Here is a 19,507-nt window from a genome sequence, read left to right on the forward strand (position 1 = left end):
AAAAGGTCTCACAATTTGATAATGTTGCAGCAAGTGTTGCTTAGATTTAGAAAAAAAGACGATATGTAGCAAAGTACTTTGGGTATGATTGATTAGCGGTAGATGATTTGTGCGACAAACGTTATAAAACGTGAGATTTTCGAATTGCGGTATTTTAGCGATTGTGCGTCACGTCAGAATTCTAGCACGAGATCCCCTCACTACCAGAAGCGAGAAATTTTCCCTGCTCTGTTATCCAGCCTGGGGCGATCCACCCTTCCTTAGAGACCTTGATGCATTGTCCTACGACAATGTCCCAATGTCTACTCCTGGTTTGAGACGGACGCGCCTTCTACACCCTGACTATAGTGACACATTATTGCACACCCCAATCCTCACACCTCACTACCCGGACAGAAACATATCCGTTACAAGTTGGCGTCACCCAACCCGGCAATTCTATATTTGTGAAAGTTTCAACTTATTCTGACTTTGATCATCTTCGATAACCTATGTTGTATCTCGGCATCGCATTTTCGAAGAAAGCATGTCAAGAGCCATTGTCTGACATTAACATATTTTTCCAAGAGAAGATTCCGAAAAGTTTCTAACGGCTCTGGCAAACCGAATCGGCTCAACGATTTTAGTTGGAGCGCACACATACTTTGATAATCCGGTCAGCGTGGATCCAAGCTAGTCAAAGAAAGCTGACTTGCAGTGAGCAATTGATAAGTCAGAGAAGGTGTTTGACACATATGTATCACAATGTCGAAGATGATGCTTCGGGCGCTCAGCAGCTCAAAGTATTTAGAATATATGATTGCGTGGGTTCTATCTTGGCAGCTGTAAGGTCGGTTTTGATTCAGCTTTAGTAACAAAGGTGCTTTCTATGTCGTGGTCAAGTTAATTGTGACTAAATCGCGACTTGAGCTCGGCAATCAGTTACAACAAAAGTCCGCCGAGAGTGCCCTAATTTTTGTAGCTCGTTTCTTGTTTTTGCAGTGACGACCAAAGCTTTACTTATTGTCATTCGACGAGTCAGTGGATGCATTCTATGTCAGAAGGCGATTTTGCGGCTGCTGAATCTTAACTTCAGCAGTTACTTGTAGATGAGATTTAAGGCCATGAGAATGGTGAGAAATAATTGGCTGTGAGGAAAAGATATAAACTATGCGGCAAGAGCCCAATATCCCGAGATAAGGCCCAACTCAAGAATCATCCTTTTTTCGCTGTGCTTTCTTTACACAATGGAGGCTTTTCAACAACAAGCAGCTATCAATGTGCATTGTTGAGAGATAAATACGTTAAGAATGATATTGTGGTTGATTGGCTACTTGTTGATGCTATGGATCTGTATAAGACGTAACTTTCCAGCCTAACGTATGTCGTTTGGCCTAGTAGTCCTGGTTTGGGGCACATGTTTGAGGTCCAAATCTATGTTAAAAATTGTGACAGATAATCATTAGCTGCTGCTTACTATACACCGGAGCCAAACCTTATCGAAATAATGTTTTTCACAATAGAAGACATCGTTTTACATTATATAAACGAGTAGCGAGATTATACCGCTTAATTCAGATAGCTCGTTAAAGATGCTGAAATTTGACTTCGAATAGTTTGGGCTGATAGGACACTGCTAGAATTGTCTGACTGAAAGTCGAGCGGTACGGCACGCAAGCGGATAGAACAATAGTTCGTAGAAAGATCTGTTTCAACATGGCCCATTCAGCGGTCGCCCTCGTTTTTGTTGCTACACCACGCACCTGATGGAAAACAACAAGGCTACGGGTGAATGGTCAATAGGGGCGATAGCCAGCAACGTTGATAGGGATGAACAGCTACGAAATAGATCCACTCACAAATAGCTTACTTGCCCAATATACCCCCTTTTGCCTTTGCGGCTCGGCCAAAATTTATCACTCGTACAATAATAGTCCTTGATTAATCAAGTACTAGGAATAATTGCCTGCTTTACACTTGCCTACAAAAAGGTCTCACAATTTGATAAGTTTGCAACAAGTGTTGCTTCGATTTAGAAAAAAGACGATATGTAGCAAAGTACTTTGGGTATGATTGATTAGCGGTAGATGATTTGTGCGACAACGTTATAAAACGTGAGATTTTCGAATTGCGGTATTTTAGCGATTGTGCGTCACGTCAGAATTCTAGCACGAGATCCCCTCACTACCAGAAGCGAGAATTTTTCCCTGCTCTGTTATCCAGCCTGGGGCGATCCACCCTTCCTTAGAGACCTTGATGCATTGTCCTACGACAATGTCCCAATGTCTACTCCTGGTTTGAGACGGACGCGCCTTCTACACCCTGACTATAGTGACACATTATTGCACACCCCAATCCTCACACCTCACTACCCGGACAGAAACGTATCCGTTACATGTTGGCGTCAGTGGCATCAGTGGTATGCCACCAGTCACATAGCCACATTTAATACGACTGGCCTGTGACACCGACTGGACACACTCAGATGCCGTCGGTGAAGCTTTACGCTCAGGATCTTCTGCGTCAGACCCATTGTGAATGATGGCCTGAACGACAGTGTTGTGGTTGTACCCAACTGAGAGGCTCTCACGAACGGTCGCTGCTTTAGCTACCGTAGACGACGAGACAGCTGCTTTGCTTACGTAAGCAAGTTGGCCTTCACAACATTGGGTACCTCCATGTTGTGAGCAATTGGTGAAGTTTGGATGAGCGATAAAGCGCCATCATCGTTTCTTATTAGCTCGCTGTGCTCATCAGTACTATGAGGTGATGGCAGCGCGTTTAAAGTTAGGGTAGCAAACCTTAACCGTACTTTTTTCTCCCACTATAAAACGCTCATTGTTTTTATGACCATTTTGGTCTGCATATTGTTATTGTTGTCCTGTGCGCTTGACATCCCGTCACGGACTTTTGTGTGTTGGCATCAAACTCGCCGATGAGACCGCCGAGAGGCCAGTCATAGGACGTAGTTATAGATAACGAATCATCGTCATTGTTTGGGAGCACAGACATTCCTTACCGTGAATTTATACTGACTGCTCAACCAGCAGGGTTACTAGGGTAAGTTTCGTCGTTGACATGATACCCTCGCCAATTATCGTCATATTGACGAAACGGTGTCCCTCTTTTGCACCGAGCGTATTGAGGGGCCCTTCCCCACTAAGACTCGGGCTGCGTATAAAGAGACTGGCGTCCGAGGATACATGTGTTTGTGATGCTTGGTAGCAAGCTCCACATGTCGACCGCAGATCATCCCTAGACCAATGATCAAATGGAACGTCCCAATCGGGTCGTGGTGGATGTATTACGCACGATAGCGACTCTCAAGGAATGGAGCAAACAATTGCCCTTTGTGGAGGTCGCTATCAAAAAAGTGTCCACGCCAGTACGGGTGAGACACCGTTTTATATTAACCGCCAAAAACCAGAAGTGAATGCTGATTGCGGTCCGATACTATGCGGGCATCCTGTGTAGTCGATATATAGGATTCAGAAACAAGAGAGTTGCCTCCTTGCCTGTGATCGATGTTTTACATGGTGTTGAATGCACCATTATGCTCAGTCTGTCTACGAAGACGACGAGCCCCGTCCGACCGTGTGGTCAGCGGCATGCCAAACATGAAGTTCAGACTGACCAACTCTCCAACAATCCGTTGGAATCGTCAGCGGCTTCAATGAGGGCACTGCTAGACGGTGCAGGCTAAATGCGCTGGCACTGACTGCAGGAGCTATCGTTGTCCCCATCGTTGTAGCTGTGGCCATGAAAATTTATTCTGGCACTCGTAAAAATATTTTTTCACGGCCCAGATGCTCACTCGATGGTACATCATGGAGCTCGTGAAGTATTTTCAACTTGAGATCTATGCCATGAGGGACATAGATTGCCCAGGCGCTACAATTTGCTCCCCATTTCTGGTCTTTCAGAACAAGGACTGCTCCTATCCCATCCGCGGTGTGCCAGATGATGTTCATAGCGTCTCCTGTAGATCAGCTAAGAAAGGCTTCATGACGAAAAGGTTTGGTTGGAGTGGCTGAATGAGCCTCGCGCTCAGTGATGTAATTTCCCTGCCATCAACATGCCCGAGCACAAGCGCGTTATTTATGTAGACAACTATGGAGGAAACAATGACGACCTCGAGGTGCAGGATTGTCGGAACCGCATTGGTGCTAGCATACGCAAGCTTGTAGCATGCGCCACAGACAAGGTGCAGCCGTGCGACTTTGTTATATCCAAGATTAAGGTCGAGAGGACGACACTTTGGGAGAAATAAAAATCAGGGCGATCAACTAATGTGTCGAGGGCTATTAAAAACCCTGGCAAGATGTTCTTCCTCAAGATGGCAGCAGAATCGGTTAGCCGAGTAAACGCAATGACGGATGCCACTGGCTGGTCTTACGCGCGCAAGGCCATGATCAGATGTGGTCTATCCTTGGATGTGATCGGGCAGTGGCATACTGCTCAGCTATCACCTGAACTGCAGGCGATTGTGAACAAGGATCGAGATCATTTTGATGGAGAAGCTGTGCTNGTGGGTTCTATCTTGGCAGCTGTAAGGTCGTTTTTGATTCAGCTTTAGTAACAAAGGTGCTTTCTATGTCGTGGTCAAGTTAATTGTGACTAAATCGCGACTTGAGCTCGGCAATCAGTTTCAACAAAAGTCCGCCGAGAGTGCCCTAATTTTTGTAGCTCGTTTCTTGTTTTTGCAGTGACGACCAAAGCTTTACTTATTGTCATTCGACGAGTCAGTGGATGCATTCTATGTCAGAAGGCGATTTTGCGGCTGCTGAATCTTAGCTTCAGCAGTTACTTGTAGATGAGATTTAAGGCCATGAGAATGGTGAGAAATAATTGGCTGTGAGGAAAAGATATAAACTATGCGGCAAGAGCCCAATATCCCGAGATAAGGCCCAACTCAAGAATCATCCTTTTTTCGCTGTGCTTTCTTTACTCAATGGAGGCTTTTCAACAACAAGCAGCTATCAATGTGCATTGTTGAGAGATAAATACGTTAAGAATGATATTGTGGTTGATTGGCTACTTGTTGATGCTATGGATCTGTATAAGACGTAACTTTCCAGCCTAACGTATGTCGTTTGGCCTAGTAGTCCTGGTTTGGGGCACATGTTTGAGGTCCAAATCTATGTTAAAAATTGTGACAGATAATCATTAGCTGCTGCTTACTATACACCGGAGCCAAACCTTCTCGAAATAATGTTTTTCACAATAGAAGACGTCGTTTTACTTTATATAAACGAGTAGCGAGATTATACCGCTTAATTCAGATAGCTCGTTAAAGATGCTGAAATTTGACTTCGAATAGTTTGGGCTGATAGGACACTGCTAGAATTGTCTGACTGAAAGTCGAGCGGTACGGCACGCAAGCGGATAGAACAATAGTTCGTAGAAAGATCTGTTTCAACATGGCCCGTTCAGCGGTCGCCCTCGTTTTTGTTGCTACACCACGCACCTGATGGGAAACAACAAGGCTACGGGTGAATGGTCAATAGGGGCGATGGCCAGCAACGTTGATAGGGATGGACAGCTACGAAATAGATCCACTCACAAATAGCTTACTTGCCCAATATACCCCCTTTTGCCTTTGCGGCTCGGCCAAAATTTATCACTCGTACAATAATAGTCCTTGATTAATCAAGTACTAGTAATAATTGCCTGCTTTACACTTGCCTACAAAAAGGTCTCACAATTTGATAATTTTGCAGGAAGTGTTGCTTCGATTTAGAAAAAAGACGATATGTAGCAAAGTACTTTGGGTATGATTGATTAGCGGTAGATGATTTGTGCGACAAACGTTATAAAACGTGAGATTTTCGAATTGCGGTATTTTAGCGATTGTGCGTCACGTCAGAATTCTAGCACGAGATCCCCTCACTACCAGAAGCGAGAATTTTTCCCTGCTCTGTTATCCAGCCTGGGGCGATCCACCCTTCCTTAGAGACCTTGATGCATTGTCCTACGACAATGTCCCAATGTCTACTCCTGGTTTGAGACGGACGCGCCTTCTACACCCTGACTATAGTGACACATTATTGCACACCCCAATCCTCACACCTCACTACCCGGACAGAAACGTATCCGTTACATGTTGGCGTCAGTGGCATCAGTGGTATGCCACCAGTCACATAGCCACATTTAATACGACTGGCCTGTGACACCGACTGGACACACTCAGATGCCGTCGGTGAAGCTTTACGCTCAGGATCTTCTGCGTCAGACCCATTGTGAATGATGGCCTGAACGACAGTGTTGTGGTTGTACCCAACTGAGAGGCTCTCACGAACGGTCGCTGCTTTAGCTACCGTAGACGACGAGACAGCTGCTTTGCTTACGTAAGCAAGTTGGCCTTCACAACATTGGGTACCTCCATGTTGTGAGCAATTGGTGAAGTTTGGATGAGCGATAAAGCGCCATCATCGTTTCTTATTAGCTCGCTGTGCTCATCAGTACTATGAGGTGATGGCAGCGCGTTTAAAGTTAGGGTAGCAAACCTTAACCGTACTTTTTTCTCCCACTATAAAACGCTCATTGTTTTTATGACCATTTTGGTCTGCATATTGTTATTGTTGTCCTGTGCGCTTGACATCCCGTCACGGACTTTTGTGTGTTGGCATCAAACTCGCCGATGAGACCGCCGAGAGGCCAGTCATAGGACGTAGTTATAGATAACGAATCATCGTCATTGTTTGGGAGCACAGACATTCCTTACCGTGAATTTATACTGACTGCTCAACCAGCAGGGTTACTAGGGTAAGTTTCGTCGTTGACATGATACCCTCGCCAATTATCGTCATATTGACGAAACGGTGTCCCTCTTTTGCACCGAGCGTATTGAGGGGCCCTTCCCCACTAAGACTCGGGCTGCGTATTAAGAGACTGGCGTCCGAGGATGGCGCAGTCCGTTAATATAAAACGGTGTCTCACCCGTACTGGCGTGGACACTTTTTTGATAGCGACCTCCACAAAGGGCAATTGTTTGCTCCATTCCTTGAGAGTCGCTATCGTGCGTAATACATCCACCACGACCCGATTGGGACGTTCCGTTTGATCATTGGTCTAGGGATGATCTGCGGTCGACACGTGGAGCTTGCTACCAAGCATCACAAACACATGTCGCCAAAAACCAGAAGTAAATGCTGATTGCGGTCCGATACTATGCGGGCATCCTGTGTAGTCGATATATAGGATTCAGAAACAAGAGAGTTGCCTCCTTGCCTGTGATCGATGTTTTACATGGTGTTGAATGCACCATTATGCTCAGTCTGTCTACGAAGACGACGAGCCCCGTCCGACCGTGTGGTCAGCGGCATGCCAAACATGAAGTTCAGACTGACCAACTCTCCAACAATCCGTTGGAATCGTCAGCGGCTTCAATGAGGGCACTGCTGGACGGTGCAGGCTAAATGCGCTGACACTGACTGCAGGAGCTATCGTTGTCCCCATCGTTTTGTAGCTGTGGTCATGGAAATTTATTCTGGCACTCGTAAAAATATTTTTTCACGGCCCAGATGCTCACTCGATGGTACATCATGGAGCTCGTGAAGTATTTTCAACTTGAGATCTATGCCATGAGGGACATAGATTGCCCAGGCGCTACAATTTGCTCCCCATTTCTGGTCTTTCAGAACAAGGACTGCTCCTATCCCATCCGCGGTGTGCCAGATGATGTTCATAGCGTCTCCTGTAGATCAGCTAAGAAAGGCTTCATGACGAAAAGGTTTGGTTGGAGTGGCTGAATGAGCCTCGCGCTCAGTGATGTAATTTCCCTGCCATCAACATGCCCGAGCACAAGCGCGTTATTTATGTAGACAACTATGGAGGAAACAATGACGACCTCGAGGTGCAGGATTGTCGGAACCGCATTGGTGCTAGCATACGCAAGCTTGTAGCATGCGCCACAGACAAGGTGCAGCCGTGCGACTTTGTTATATCCAAGATTAAGGTCGAGAGGACGACACTTTGGGAGAAATAAAAATCAGGGCGATCAACTAATGTGTCGAGGGCTATTAAAAACCCTGGCAAGATGTTCTTCCTCAAGATGGCAGCAGAATCGGTTAGCCGAGTAAACGCAATGACGGATGCCACTGGCTGGTCTTACGCGCGCAAGGCCATGATCAGATGTGGTCTATCCTTGGATGTGATCGGGCAGTGGCATACTGCTCAGCTATCACCTGAACTGCAGGCGATTGTGAACAAGGATCGAGATCATTTTGATGGAGAAGCTGTGCTTCTTTGCATTGAGCGTATCCCATCAAGCTGACCCCAACTCAACATTGTTTGCGCATTATATATGAAATATCCGGCACTGAACCTAACACACATTAATCAAGGTGTATTTTAATAATGTGTAACTCACTACTCATATTATCCTATGAATAGAGTGTATTCGTCAATAATGTGTTACACACTATTCATATGATGCACATGGTTTTAAAGTGCTTCGTGAATAGTGTGATACACACTAATGACGGATATCGGTGTAGACGATTTGATCAAGTCGGGGCACTGGACACCCTTGTGGTATGACCAACCACTACCATTGCATACCGCTTGGGGTGCTAATTCATATTGTTCTATATAACATCCTTTTTAGGAACGGGGGTTTGCGCTGGCATAGTGGCAGCACTAAGCTTATTTTAAGCATGTACAATGCGCCATTTACGACTTGGCTATTTGACACAATTTCTCGGTGTCGAATGGGAATTTTACTCTCGCGTACCATTCCAGCCTCGTGCTTAGCATGGAACAAATCGTCAATGACGTCATACTGCTCCCATGGTAAAGGTTACTACTGCATTTGGTTCCAGAAACCAAGTCAAATTCATGACGGGCATCTCTATCTGGAGGTAAAGCCGATGGTGGATTGGTACATATCACATCTTGGAACTCCTTAACCAAGGAACAAAATGGATATATGAAATCTTTAAGGATCGATGATCCACTTCGCGAATTAAGTGCATCTTTTGTGTCCACCAGGACGGCTTACTTCAGAAGCGGTGATGAGTTTACCGTAATATTTGGTCGAATCACCACCATCTTAGATAAGTCACCAGCCTTTCAGGCTCGGCCGAACTCATCAACAGACATTTCGTCTAGCCCTTAAAGAGCATGAAACGAAGGGATTGCATCAAGGGTAACTTTCCCTTCGATGTTACTGGTCGCACCGCTTACAAGCGTATGCAACTGCTCGCTCGTGTCAATTTGTGACGCCACAGACTCTTCGCGTCTCTGCTGTCTCGGAGTCGAGACATTACGCCTCTCAGAGGCTAAAAGATCCACATTCCCACGTTTCCCACTTTTATTGCTCTGTACCAAAGCTGCTATTCAATCCGACGTTCGACAAGGATTATGTAATTGTCCAGTAATCGTGTACGTGTCACCTCACGTGCATTAGAAGGGTCTGACCCGGAATGCCTAGGCAAATTGCCAATAGTACACTCAGTATGGTGCCACCTCGGCCGACCACACTCGGTGGACTTAGACGTGCCACTCCACGTAGCTCAGAAATACACTCTCAATGACTCGGCCCTAGACGCACAATGCTTTCAGCACTCAGTCATTCGTTATCGCAAGGAGTGTCACTCCACGGAGTACGTGCTGTTCCACCCCTTTTTCTGAGCTGAGCTCAAAGTTAGTGATTTCATCATTGCCGTTACACTGACAAATTTGGTCAGTGGGCTCGCGCCATAGCGCATTTGTTGCCTAGCAAATGTGGGTTCATGACTCTCCAAAGCTTTGCTAGGAACATTGCTCGTTGCGCTTAAGGTCTTAGACCTCCAATCGATCAATGGCTCATGGAGTTCAAGCCAGGCCATACCAAAGATGAGACCATATTGAATCCAAATTAGGACGAGACAGCGTTCCACACTGCCTAAGTCCAGAATTTTATATCTAAGCTCAACAAAACTTTCGGAACATTGACACGAGTCTCAGTAGCTAAGCGAACAGTAATTATATCACCGTCATGCTTTTAAGCGCCTCAGCATATCGCTAATTTCCTTTAAGGGAAAGACGTCAAGCATAATTGCAAGATGCTTAATGGATGGGTTCTATCAGATCCTTATGCCTGAACATGGTGTCAGCGCCCTTAAATATGAGATAGGCCTTACACCGTATGTGCAGCATGTCTATCGTCGAATTTCCGGAAGCAACGCAATTGCCTTCGAAGCGTTCACTTATCCTTGAGCCGGCCCCTCTTTTACCCTGTCCCTTTGCAGTCTTTAAACGCTTCGAGCCTCCGTCAATTAAAATTGACCATGGCTTATCAAAGTCCTTTACAGTCGCCTGAGCGACTAACAAGCCAGGCTTGTACTCGCCCCGTACCGTTACTCACAGAACTAATTGGGGCTAGGTCCTGTTTACTCTCACCTCTTAGAGTTTCAACAGGGCGCCCGCCCCTACTAGGTATCGAATTCCCGCAGTGTACCAGATTCCTGATATATAGGTCGGGATTGTTGCTCTGTCGAGCTTTGCGCAGATTACGCAATGAACAAGCCGGGCGTAAATGCTTAGTGCTCCCGCATTTGAAACATCTACAAATGTTACGAGGCTGTTGTACAGCTTGTAATTCATCGTCCTCCTGAGCGAGTCCTCTGAGGTCCATGGGTTCTATTCTGTTGGACAAACCCGATGTGCTCGAGGAGATAATATGGTACCCGTGAGCAGTACTTATAGTCGTATTCTGCGTTTAACGCAATGTCATTAGCTGCTTCGAAAGTAGCGGGATGGGAATGATATAGCTCCGTTTGGACAACACCCACATTAAGATCTTTCATGAAGATGATTAATAGAACCACTTCTGGCAATGGGTTTTTACATGGTAGCAAAACGAGCTCGCTCCTGGACCGCTAGGATACGTTCACCCTGGCGAGACGCCACAGGGCCACCTTATGCTGCTCGGTTTGGACCATGGCCGAAGATATGGCCATGTCTATTTTCTCTCATATTTACGGATATATAGCCTTGGGCTCGGAGTCAGGTACAGTGATGTACCTAGTTAGCATAGATGCCGCCAAGTGGTCTTGGACTTGCCCTATTAATAAAGCCTAATATTGCATAGCGGCTTCAAGCCTGGCTTCCAGGACCTCTGGGTCCTGAGATATAATGTGATCGATATGATCCGGCCCAAACAAGGTTTTAAGCTCGTCAAAATCAACACGACGTGCCCCCCAAAGTTAAGTGAGTGCTTTATCCTCGAGGAAGATGAGTCTTAAAGACTCAGGCGTAGATTGACTACGAGTGCTACCAGGTGTAGCGGAGCTACCTCGCTCCTTAAGTCAGAGAAAGACTTATAGACGCAGAGATTCACTCAATTCTATAGAGTTAATGGGGTCGACAACTCAGTGAGTTGTACAAGCTCGTAGAGCTTATTCAATTATAGCTCAAGGGATTCAGGGATTCGTAGAAGCAGGTGGTAAATAGTAAATACCTTAGAAAGCTTAGGAAGGCACTAAAAAAACGCTGTTAGATCAAAATGGGGACTTAATTTTAGTTTATTGTTTGAATTTAAAACCTTACCCCGACTAAACAAAATTGGTTGCCAGGTTTATATATGGTAGCTGCCACATTAATAAATAGGATTTTAGTGATAAACTATTTGATAAGAACAAAAGGGTATTTTGTTTATAAAGTAAATGTGCCACAACGATGATTCACCAACCGAAGCGTGCCCAATTACAAGTACTACCTCTTGAACAGGGCACCTTTCAATAAGACTGATAACAGTACTAGCCAACCTACACCGAGTAAAATGAAGGTAGGGTGCCTCGATACTTCACGTACACGGACGTGCAGAGGGGAGGTTTTAAGCAGCTAAGAAGTCTTAGCTACTCATGTCAATACTAAGGCTTTAGTATAGGGAGAATATAAAACTTTATTGATACATAAAGTTCCTTCGAAACGATTTTCTTATCTAGTGGCTCTAAATCCAACTGTGCATAGCGCCTTCTTGCGCACCGCCCAATCTTGTCTAATAACGATTGCTAGGTGATTGTGACTTAAATCACCAATCGACAGAACTGTTGTCATGCTGCATCAATATAACCAAATTTGGTAATATTGGAAATATAAAGTAAAAATAATGGAAGTGGTATGGCCACACACACACCCTTTTATATCCTCAAAAATAATAAAAATTAATAATAATACTAAGGAAACTATTGCCACCCCCGTTTACAATGTAAATATTTTGCGTTTATTTCAGGGGTGTGCATCGCTACAAGTCCGCCAACATTGATACTCGGTCTCTATCATGCGGAGGAGGCACTCAAATTGTTTAGTGGCAAAACGTTCATTCAACGAAAAAATTACACACGAAGGCCGACAATACCGAAAAGCTAGAAAGGTGTCGCTTACTTGCGCTTGGGGTGGTGGGTACATAAGCAAGGGCACACCAAACATCAAAAAGGCTTCTTACCTGCTCTGAGCAGTCACTGACTGAATTGAAATGCTGGTCAAGAATGGAATGTAAGTGTGGTTGTTGCAACACACAACCATAAGGCAACCGATAATCTTGCAGCATTTTTGGAAACCAGGGCCTTAAACTGTTGCAGAAGCAGCAGATTTTGGACTTTTCGAAAGGTGAGGCACCTTTCGATTAAATTTGAGCACCATGATGCATCCAGATCCTGCTTTTCTAGCCACTGGGCAATATATTTACAGTATAAAAAAACAACGAGAAAAAATTCTCCTCGGGCATTTCTCTCTTGAAGCACTAGAAACACTGGAGGAAATTGCAATTCGGCATGAATTTTATTGAGAGCAATCGTCGAATAAACTCACACGCCTCTTAATTGCAACAAAGCCTTGCATGTCGACAGATAATGACTTTTTTAGGAGGCGTTCTTATAGTGGATTCGACATACAGAATCAACAGGTGAGTAAATTGTTTCCATAATATATGTTTTTGTGCTACGAGCGGACAAAACAATTCTCCAGGTTCTTAATGCCACTGCTTCATGGCATGGGTGTGCATGCGCAAAACAGTCATATTCCCTTTAGTATATATTCTTGCGACACGAATCAGAAAACGATTACATCTGGGCACTTCAACAAACGAGGCTTGTTTTTCAAGACAGAATCGCTGGGTCTATGTCATTGTCACTGACGGGTATTTGGCATTCATTGTGGCAAACTTACTCATTCTACCTCTAGCAAAAAAAAATATTTGCAAATGGCATATTTATAAGAACGTGCTGACAAATACTAAAAAGCATTTCTCAAGGATGAAGACTAAAATTTCTTACACAAGAGGTGCGAGCTGTATCACTTAGCCACTGTAACGTAATTCGAAGATAACTGGATGCTAAAAATGAGACTGGCTATGCATATTTGCTATTTAAATCGATTGTGCATACAGAAAAAATCATTCTTGCGTGGACAAAAAATTGAATCATTTTGGTAATTTTGCTACATCTCGCGTTTAAGCGAGACATGCAACTCTAAAAAAATGAAACGCAGTCTCAACGGGTAACTTGGCAACAGTTTATGATAAATTAGCACTTGCAGCTCGACAGCAGCGTCAACGAATCAGTAGAAAAGTTGCGTGCAATCGTCCCCACATTGTCATCCGCCTTGGTTAGAGCTTCTGGACAAATGAGAACAGAAAGAATCGCATCATGCGTTGTACGAAGTACGCATAACTAACTTTGGCATTCACTTTCGTACAGCACAAAAGCAAATACATGTGAACTGACCACATTTTGCTTCCTGCCTAGGTTCTTAAGCAGTCTCAAAAGGCTCTATCAAAGAAGTACAATGATGAGTGCACTGGAATTTTTACAAACACCAAAGGATTGCCGGGCTCCCATCCCATCCGAAAGCTGCAAAAGATGGAATTAGATTGCAGAAATATCATTGTCACCAGCACTGGTGGCTTAACAAGCCTAAAAGTCCCTTCCTGCACCCTGCGATACCTCTCTACACGATATGATAAGACTTTCGGACATAATAGCCAAGTTGCAAGAGCATCATTTAGGCTTGCCTTCATATGCAACGCCTCCTGGAGCAAGATCCCAATAAACTCGCATCTATTTCAAGCACATCGATAAATCATCCGGCCTCAGTAGCTACATGTGGACGGCCAAAAGGATCAAAGAATATCAAACGTGATCCGTTAGCATTTGAGTACATTGAAAGGACGGGGCAAGGGCTGCAAAAACGACGATGCAACAAGCGCACGCCATCTCAGGCAACATTGCTCACAGGTCAAAAGAATTTTAAAAGGCGCTGTCGCTCTACATAAGCAGCAAGCATTTTCTGGAATTTCGAGCATCTCTGCCCTTAAACACTTTACTTAGCTGAGAATTATAATAGTTGCGCCATGGTGAGCCTATCATTTTAAGGCTAAGCACTCGGTGGTTGCGTGCTACACAGTTAATAGTAAACACCTAGTTTTATTTTGGTTTAATTAATATTGAGGTGCAACAATTAAACAAGTTTGCTGATTGCTTGCGCCACCAGCCACAATATAAACGGTGGCGTTTAGAGCTACTAATTTTATCGAAAATTTCATTTATTAAATATCGGTGCTTGCAAAAATTAAAGGCTTGGCCAAATATAAAATAACGAATGTCACCAATTGCAATTCAATTTCGTCATGGCGCCCTGCTCGTTCGCCGTCACTTGGCTAGCCGAAAAGCCTCTACTGGCTTTTCATACCCTGGGCCGCGTTCGCTGGAGCAAATCGTAAAGCTGGAGCTACTGGAAAGTGAGCAAGCAGCTAAGATTCGCAGCATTTGGGAGGAGTTTCATGCCGACAAGAACGATGCAATTGCCACCACATTGCGTGGTAGTGAGTTCGAAGCTCTCGTAACGCGGGCTAAGAGCGCACCTTATTCTATATTACCTGTGTATCGTCAAGACGGGTTTTTTAACATGTTGTGTCAATTCCAGCAATCGTGCTTCCTCGTCACGTACCTAGAATCATTCAAGGAGAACCCAGGCACAGCGCCGCCGTGTGTTGCGATCACGCTGTATGATGATTTGCTACTGAAAAAAGAAATCACTTTGGTTCGTGCCGATGTCATTAATATGCTTGATAAAAGCGAGTCGCAGCAATTAGTTCAGCAAATTTTTACAAGCTACCAGGACGACAAACTCTACGACCACGTCGATAAATTTAACAACAAGCCTGATCTCTTCGATTTTGAAGCTTATCGATTAATGCTGAAAGAAAGGAATACAATTTGAATTGTTTGCGCCTACAAACCAAAGTCTATACGTTTTAAAAAAATAATTGTTATTGTCATCCCAATCACAGCACGGAAAAGTATAATGGTATCTACATGTAGACTCGGCCGCGCTACTGCTGCGTCTTTTGAGCTTGCGCATTTTTCCTCTTCGCGTGCTCTTCCTGAAAGAGCGCAAGTGCTTGCTGTGTCGTCACTTCGGCCTCAAGACCTAGAGCTACGTATTCCGAAGCGTGTGTCTGGGCAAAGTGTTGCAACGAGTGCAAGAAAAACTCCACCTCATCCACTTCATCCAACAGACTAATATAGTCGTCATCTCCCTCGTCGTCATAGCCAAACTGACCCTCTGCTTCCTCCCGCAATTGCCGCAAAATGGCATAGTATTGATCATCCACAACATCCTCTGCGTCTTCATTTGAAGCATAGCCACCATTCTCCAGCAGCTCCTCAAGATGCTCTCCCTCCTCCCCCTCCAGTGCACCATCCTCGCCACCATCGATGATACCTGGAGCGGGATTGTGAATCGACTCGGCTAGCACTTTCATAGCCGCTTGGATCAATTGCTTCATATGCGGACACAAAGCGGCTGGGATCTTGTCTGCTGGCGCACGTAGGATCGACATTGCGCCAAGAACAAAAAGCTTACGGTCCAGGTGATTGTCGAAACGAGACAAGTCACTCAGCCAGATTTTAAGGACCCCGTCGGCTGCGCCCAATTGAGTGAGACTATCCAGTGTCAGCACGGGGTTGTAATGCAAGAGACTACCAAAGACGCCCAATAAATTGCGAGCCGTCGAGTCCACGAGCGGTTCCGACAGCTTATTACACACCATGAGCGTGATCGATGGTATGCATTCGTCGACTTTACCAAAGAGATTGTGCAACAGCGAGTAGAGAAGACGACAAGCAGCACAGAGGTCAATCTCCTGTGCACTCGAGCTATCAAACACCGTCTTGGCCATGTTAAACACCAATTCAAGGTACCGCACATTGGCCCCTGTAGCTGGATTTGTCACGGAGCCCGCGAGAAATCCTTCAATGTCACGGCCTACAAAGTTGTCAATTACCGGAACAAAATTCGCCAAGTAGTCGGATGCCCAGTCATTAAAGCTTATGAATATAAGCGGAAAGAGCGACCACAACTCGGGACCAATCTTTTGGCTGTAGAAAGCCAGCGACCCGAGGATATCGATGCCACTTTCCATGTATTCGACATAATCAAAGTCCGTCAGAATCTTGTGAATTACCGGCGCAAGGGTCGAGATCAATAGTGCATATAGCTCCGGGTGGTTATGAATACTCAATAGGATCGTATTGATCGCATCAAGACACGATACTGCAGCAAGCGACGCATCTTCATCATCCTCGGCAACGGCAGTGAATTGACCAAAAAATTCTACAAACTTGGTCACAAGCTGTAGCGAAAACGGACCAATTTCGGATGAAAATCGATCGATTATATGCTCTAGTGCGACCACTACTTCGTCGTTGCCAATTTCGTCCATCAGACTGAAAAATTGCTCCAAAATTTGTGGCAAACGTGGACGCAAGACTTCGACGACAGTGTCGGAATGAGGGTACATGACGACGAATCGAATGGTCTTCGCAGCTTCGATTCGCACAGGTAATTCTGGATCAAACATTGCGTCAAGCATGCCATTGACAATGCTGATCAAAGTCTGCTCGTCCTGAAACTTGATGCCTTCAATGTACTTGCGAGAGAAGATTTTGCAAGCGCGCAAGCGTAGAAATCCATGCGGATTCTTGAATTCTGGTAGAATGTGCGTGATGATCATCGATTCGACCTGATCTTTATGAGCTTTTGACTTTGTGAGCACCCCATCGAGCGAAAAGAGAGCATGAAGCGCTGCGTCTTTTTGAATGTAGTCCTTCTTGTCACCGGGACTCGCCAAATACGTGCTTAATATGTTATTGTAAAAGGACAAGACGTTTGGTAAGCAGTCTTTTCCACGTTTCGTACACAAGTCAGCGAGCAAGTTCGAGGCAGCGTAGACAGGGTCAAGAAAATCTTCAAACACGTCATTGGTCTTGCGCACAAACTCGTGCGGGTCTTCGGCCCATAGCTGCAAATCCTTTGGCGTAAGACACAATACAGGATGAATGACGTCAAATAATAAGAACCCAAGATGGGGTTTGATTAATCTGTACGTCACGGCCGAGTCAACGGCTTCTTGTAGAAATACAAGAGCAAGCTGCACGACACGATCTGTACAGAATCGTCCATTCTTGCGCAGCGCTAGCGTCTCGAGGACGCATGGCAAGAGCTCAGGAGCAATCTGGTTGCGATAGACAGTAGACATGGATATGTATTCCTCTTCAGCTTTTTTGGGGTTCCCATAGCGTGTGTAAAAGCGACAAAGAATCTGCAAAGACCACTTTTTTAGCTTCCACCAGGGCCAATTGCCACGTTCTTCTTCATCTATAGGCTGACCCGTCGGTTCACCTCCTTCATTGGCTTCAGGCAATTGCTTAGCGATAACCATGCGAAAGATATTCATCCACGCCACGACTTTCTCCGTCTGCGCAATGTGTGGGGGCAAACTCGTCTTCACACATGACCAGTACGTCTTCAAAATGAGGTGCATCATGTGCGCGGCCTCGATCGAGTGATTCGTTTGCATTTGCACCATCATGTTTTCAAGCATGGGAAACACCACTTCCACAAGCTGAAAGAGTGAAGCCAGACGGTCTTCGGATCGGTATTCAAAGTTCTTGACGACACGTCGCAGCGCCAGGAGGGCGTTAATAATGCGACTCGCCTCCCCGCTTTGAATGTTCTTGCAAATCTCGTCAAGCAACGTCGGCCACGAGTCCTGCAACAGACAGCAGTTTCATAAATTATTAAAAACCTTGGCTATCTGCACAAAGCCGCATAACGTACAGGAAAGTCAAAGCGTGCGATGAATGCGACCGTCTCGGCCAACAATGAGCGAATACTCGAATCTTGTGACACGAGCAGCGCCTCGAGACCGTTCTGGCGACCCAGCACCTTGTCAGCTGGGCTAATGACTTGTATTAATTGACCCTCGGGCCCATCTCCACCCTCCCAGTACTTTTGAACAAGATTCTTAAGGGACACGGCGGCAGCTTGGCGAATCTCGCGCGTCACGCTCGTCTCGACCGTGATCTGGATGAGGAGCTGCACCGAGCCGGGGACGGTATGCAGGCCCGCGACAGCCTCCTCAGCGGTTTTACGTGCAGCTTCATCGTTGCTGAATGTGTGCAGTAGGATATTGTGCAAACTGGCCACGTCCATCGATCCGATTATTAGGAAGAGCTTTGGTCGATTTGGCTACTTTTGGTCTGATTGACCAGCGTCACTCGGATGGATGGAAGCCATGTCGTAAACCTCTTATTAGTACGAATGGTTACAACTTGCGAGGTTTTTCACCAAAACGAGTTTATCACCTGATGCCCTTTCTACTCATGCTTCCGAGACTTTATAAATTGTGCGGCGTTACGTGTTCCGTTACATAAATATTGTTTTCTATAAGAGGAATTATAATTTAAAAAATTCTGATAAGAGAAAACAAAAACATTTTTTTTATTTAATATTTTACTTTATATATCCAATACTGCCGTATTTGGTATTATTGAATCAATACGACAGCATTTCTAATGATTGATTAATTAAAAATTAGATCAAACCCGCCAATCACTGCTAGACGCACCATGAGCGGTGCGCAAGGGGTCGCAATACATAATTTAATATTAGCGTATATTAATATCGGCAGATAAGAAGATCGTTACGTAAGAGCTTAAAATTATTTATGCACTTTTACGTTTTCCTATACTAAGCCTATAGTATTGGCCTTTAAGATCCTTTGCACGTCGAGTACGAAAGATAATTGGAGGCACCCACATTCACTGTTTTCAGTGCAGGTTAAATAGAACTAAAAGGGACTAGGGAGAGGTCCCTGGTTACATCTGATAGCATTTTTTTCTGGTCCGTTCAAAGGACAGCCGTATGCGCAGTCTCGTTCACTTTACAAAAAGACGAACAACGTACGTCTATCGCCGAGTTCATACAACATGAGCTCGACGTGGCCCGAAAAAAGGTAACCTTGCTCCATCAGCAAGGCCCCCAGCACGCAAAGTGTTGAGAGAATAGGTGCTGAGCGGTCAGCAGCATTTCCATGCTGTTGCTAAGCCGACGCATTCGCGTCGACTCAAATGCTTACGGAATATTTGTTGATTAGTTCAAGGCAGTGGAAGGCGACTCATTGCTAAGATAAGTCGTCGATTGGAAATGCCAAAGAAGCTCGCCGCACCGATGACGATGCGACGGAAGTGAAGTTTGAATG

The 19,507-nt window shown here is 45.2% G+C and overlaps 2 protein-coding genes across 2 annotated transcripts; one reads left to right on the forward strand and one right to left on the reverse strand.

Annotated features, from left to right (window-relative positions):
- Positions 1 to 14,562: 14,562 nt before the first annotated feature.
- CCR75_000797 (uncharacterized protein) lies at positions 14,563 to 15,183 on the forward strand (the record flags this gene model as incomplete). The annotated part of the gene is made up of 1 exon (XM_067958903.1): positions 14,563 to 15,183. One exon carries the CDS (start codon positions 14,563 to 14,565, stop codon positions 15,181 to 15,183), a length of 621 nt encoding a protein of 206 aa, XP_067822036.1.
- Positions 15,184 to 15,207: 24 nt separating this feature from the next.
- On the reverse strand, positions 15,208 to 18,508 carry CCR75_000796 (uncharacterized protein). Its single transcript, XM_067958902.1, has 2 exons — positions 18,085 to 18,508; positions 15,208 to 18,016 (listed from the first exon to the last, which is right to left on the reverse strand). The coding sequence occupies exons 1-2, from the start codon at positions 18,457 to 18,459 to the stop codon at positions 15,296 to 15,298; spliced, it is 3,096 nt and encodes a 1,031-aa protein (XP_067822037.1). The 5' UTR covers positions 18,460 to 18,508; the 3' UTR covers positions 15,208 to 15,295.
- Positions 18,509 to 19,507: the final 999 nt, after the last annotated feature.

The sequence above is a fragment of the Bremia lactucae genome, linkage group LG2, assembly GCF_004359215.1.
Source record: "Bremia lactucae strain SF5 linkage group LG2, whole genome shotgun sequence".
Classification (NCBI taxonomy): Eukaryota; Oomycota; class Peronosporomycetes; order Peronosporales; family Peronosporaceae; genus Bremia; species Bremia lactucae.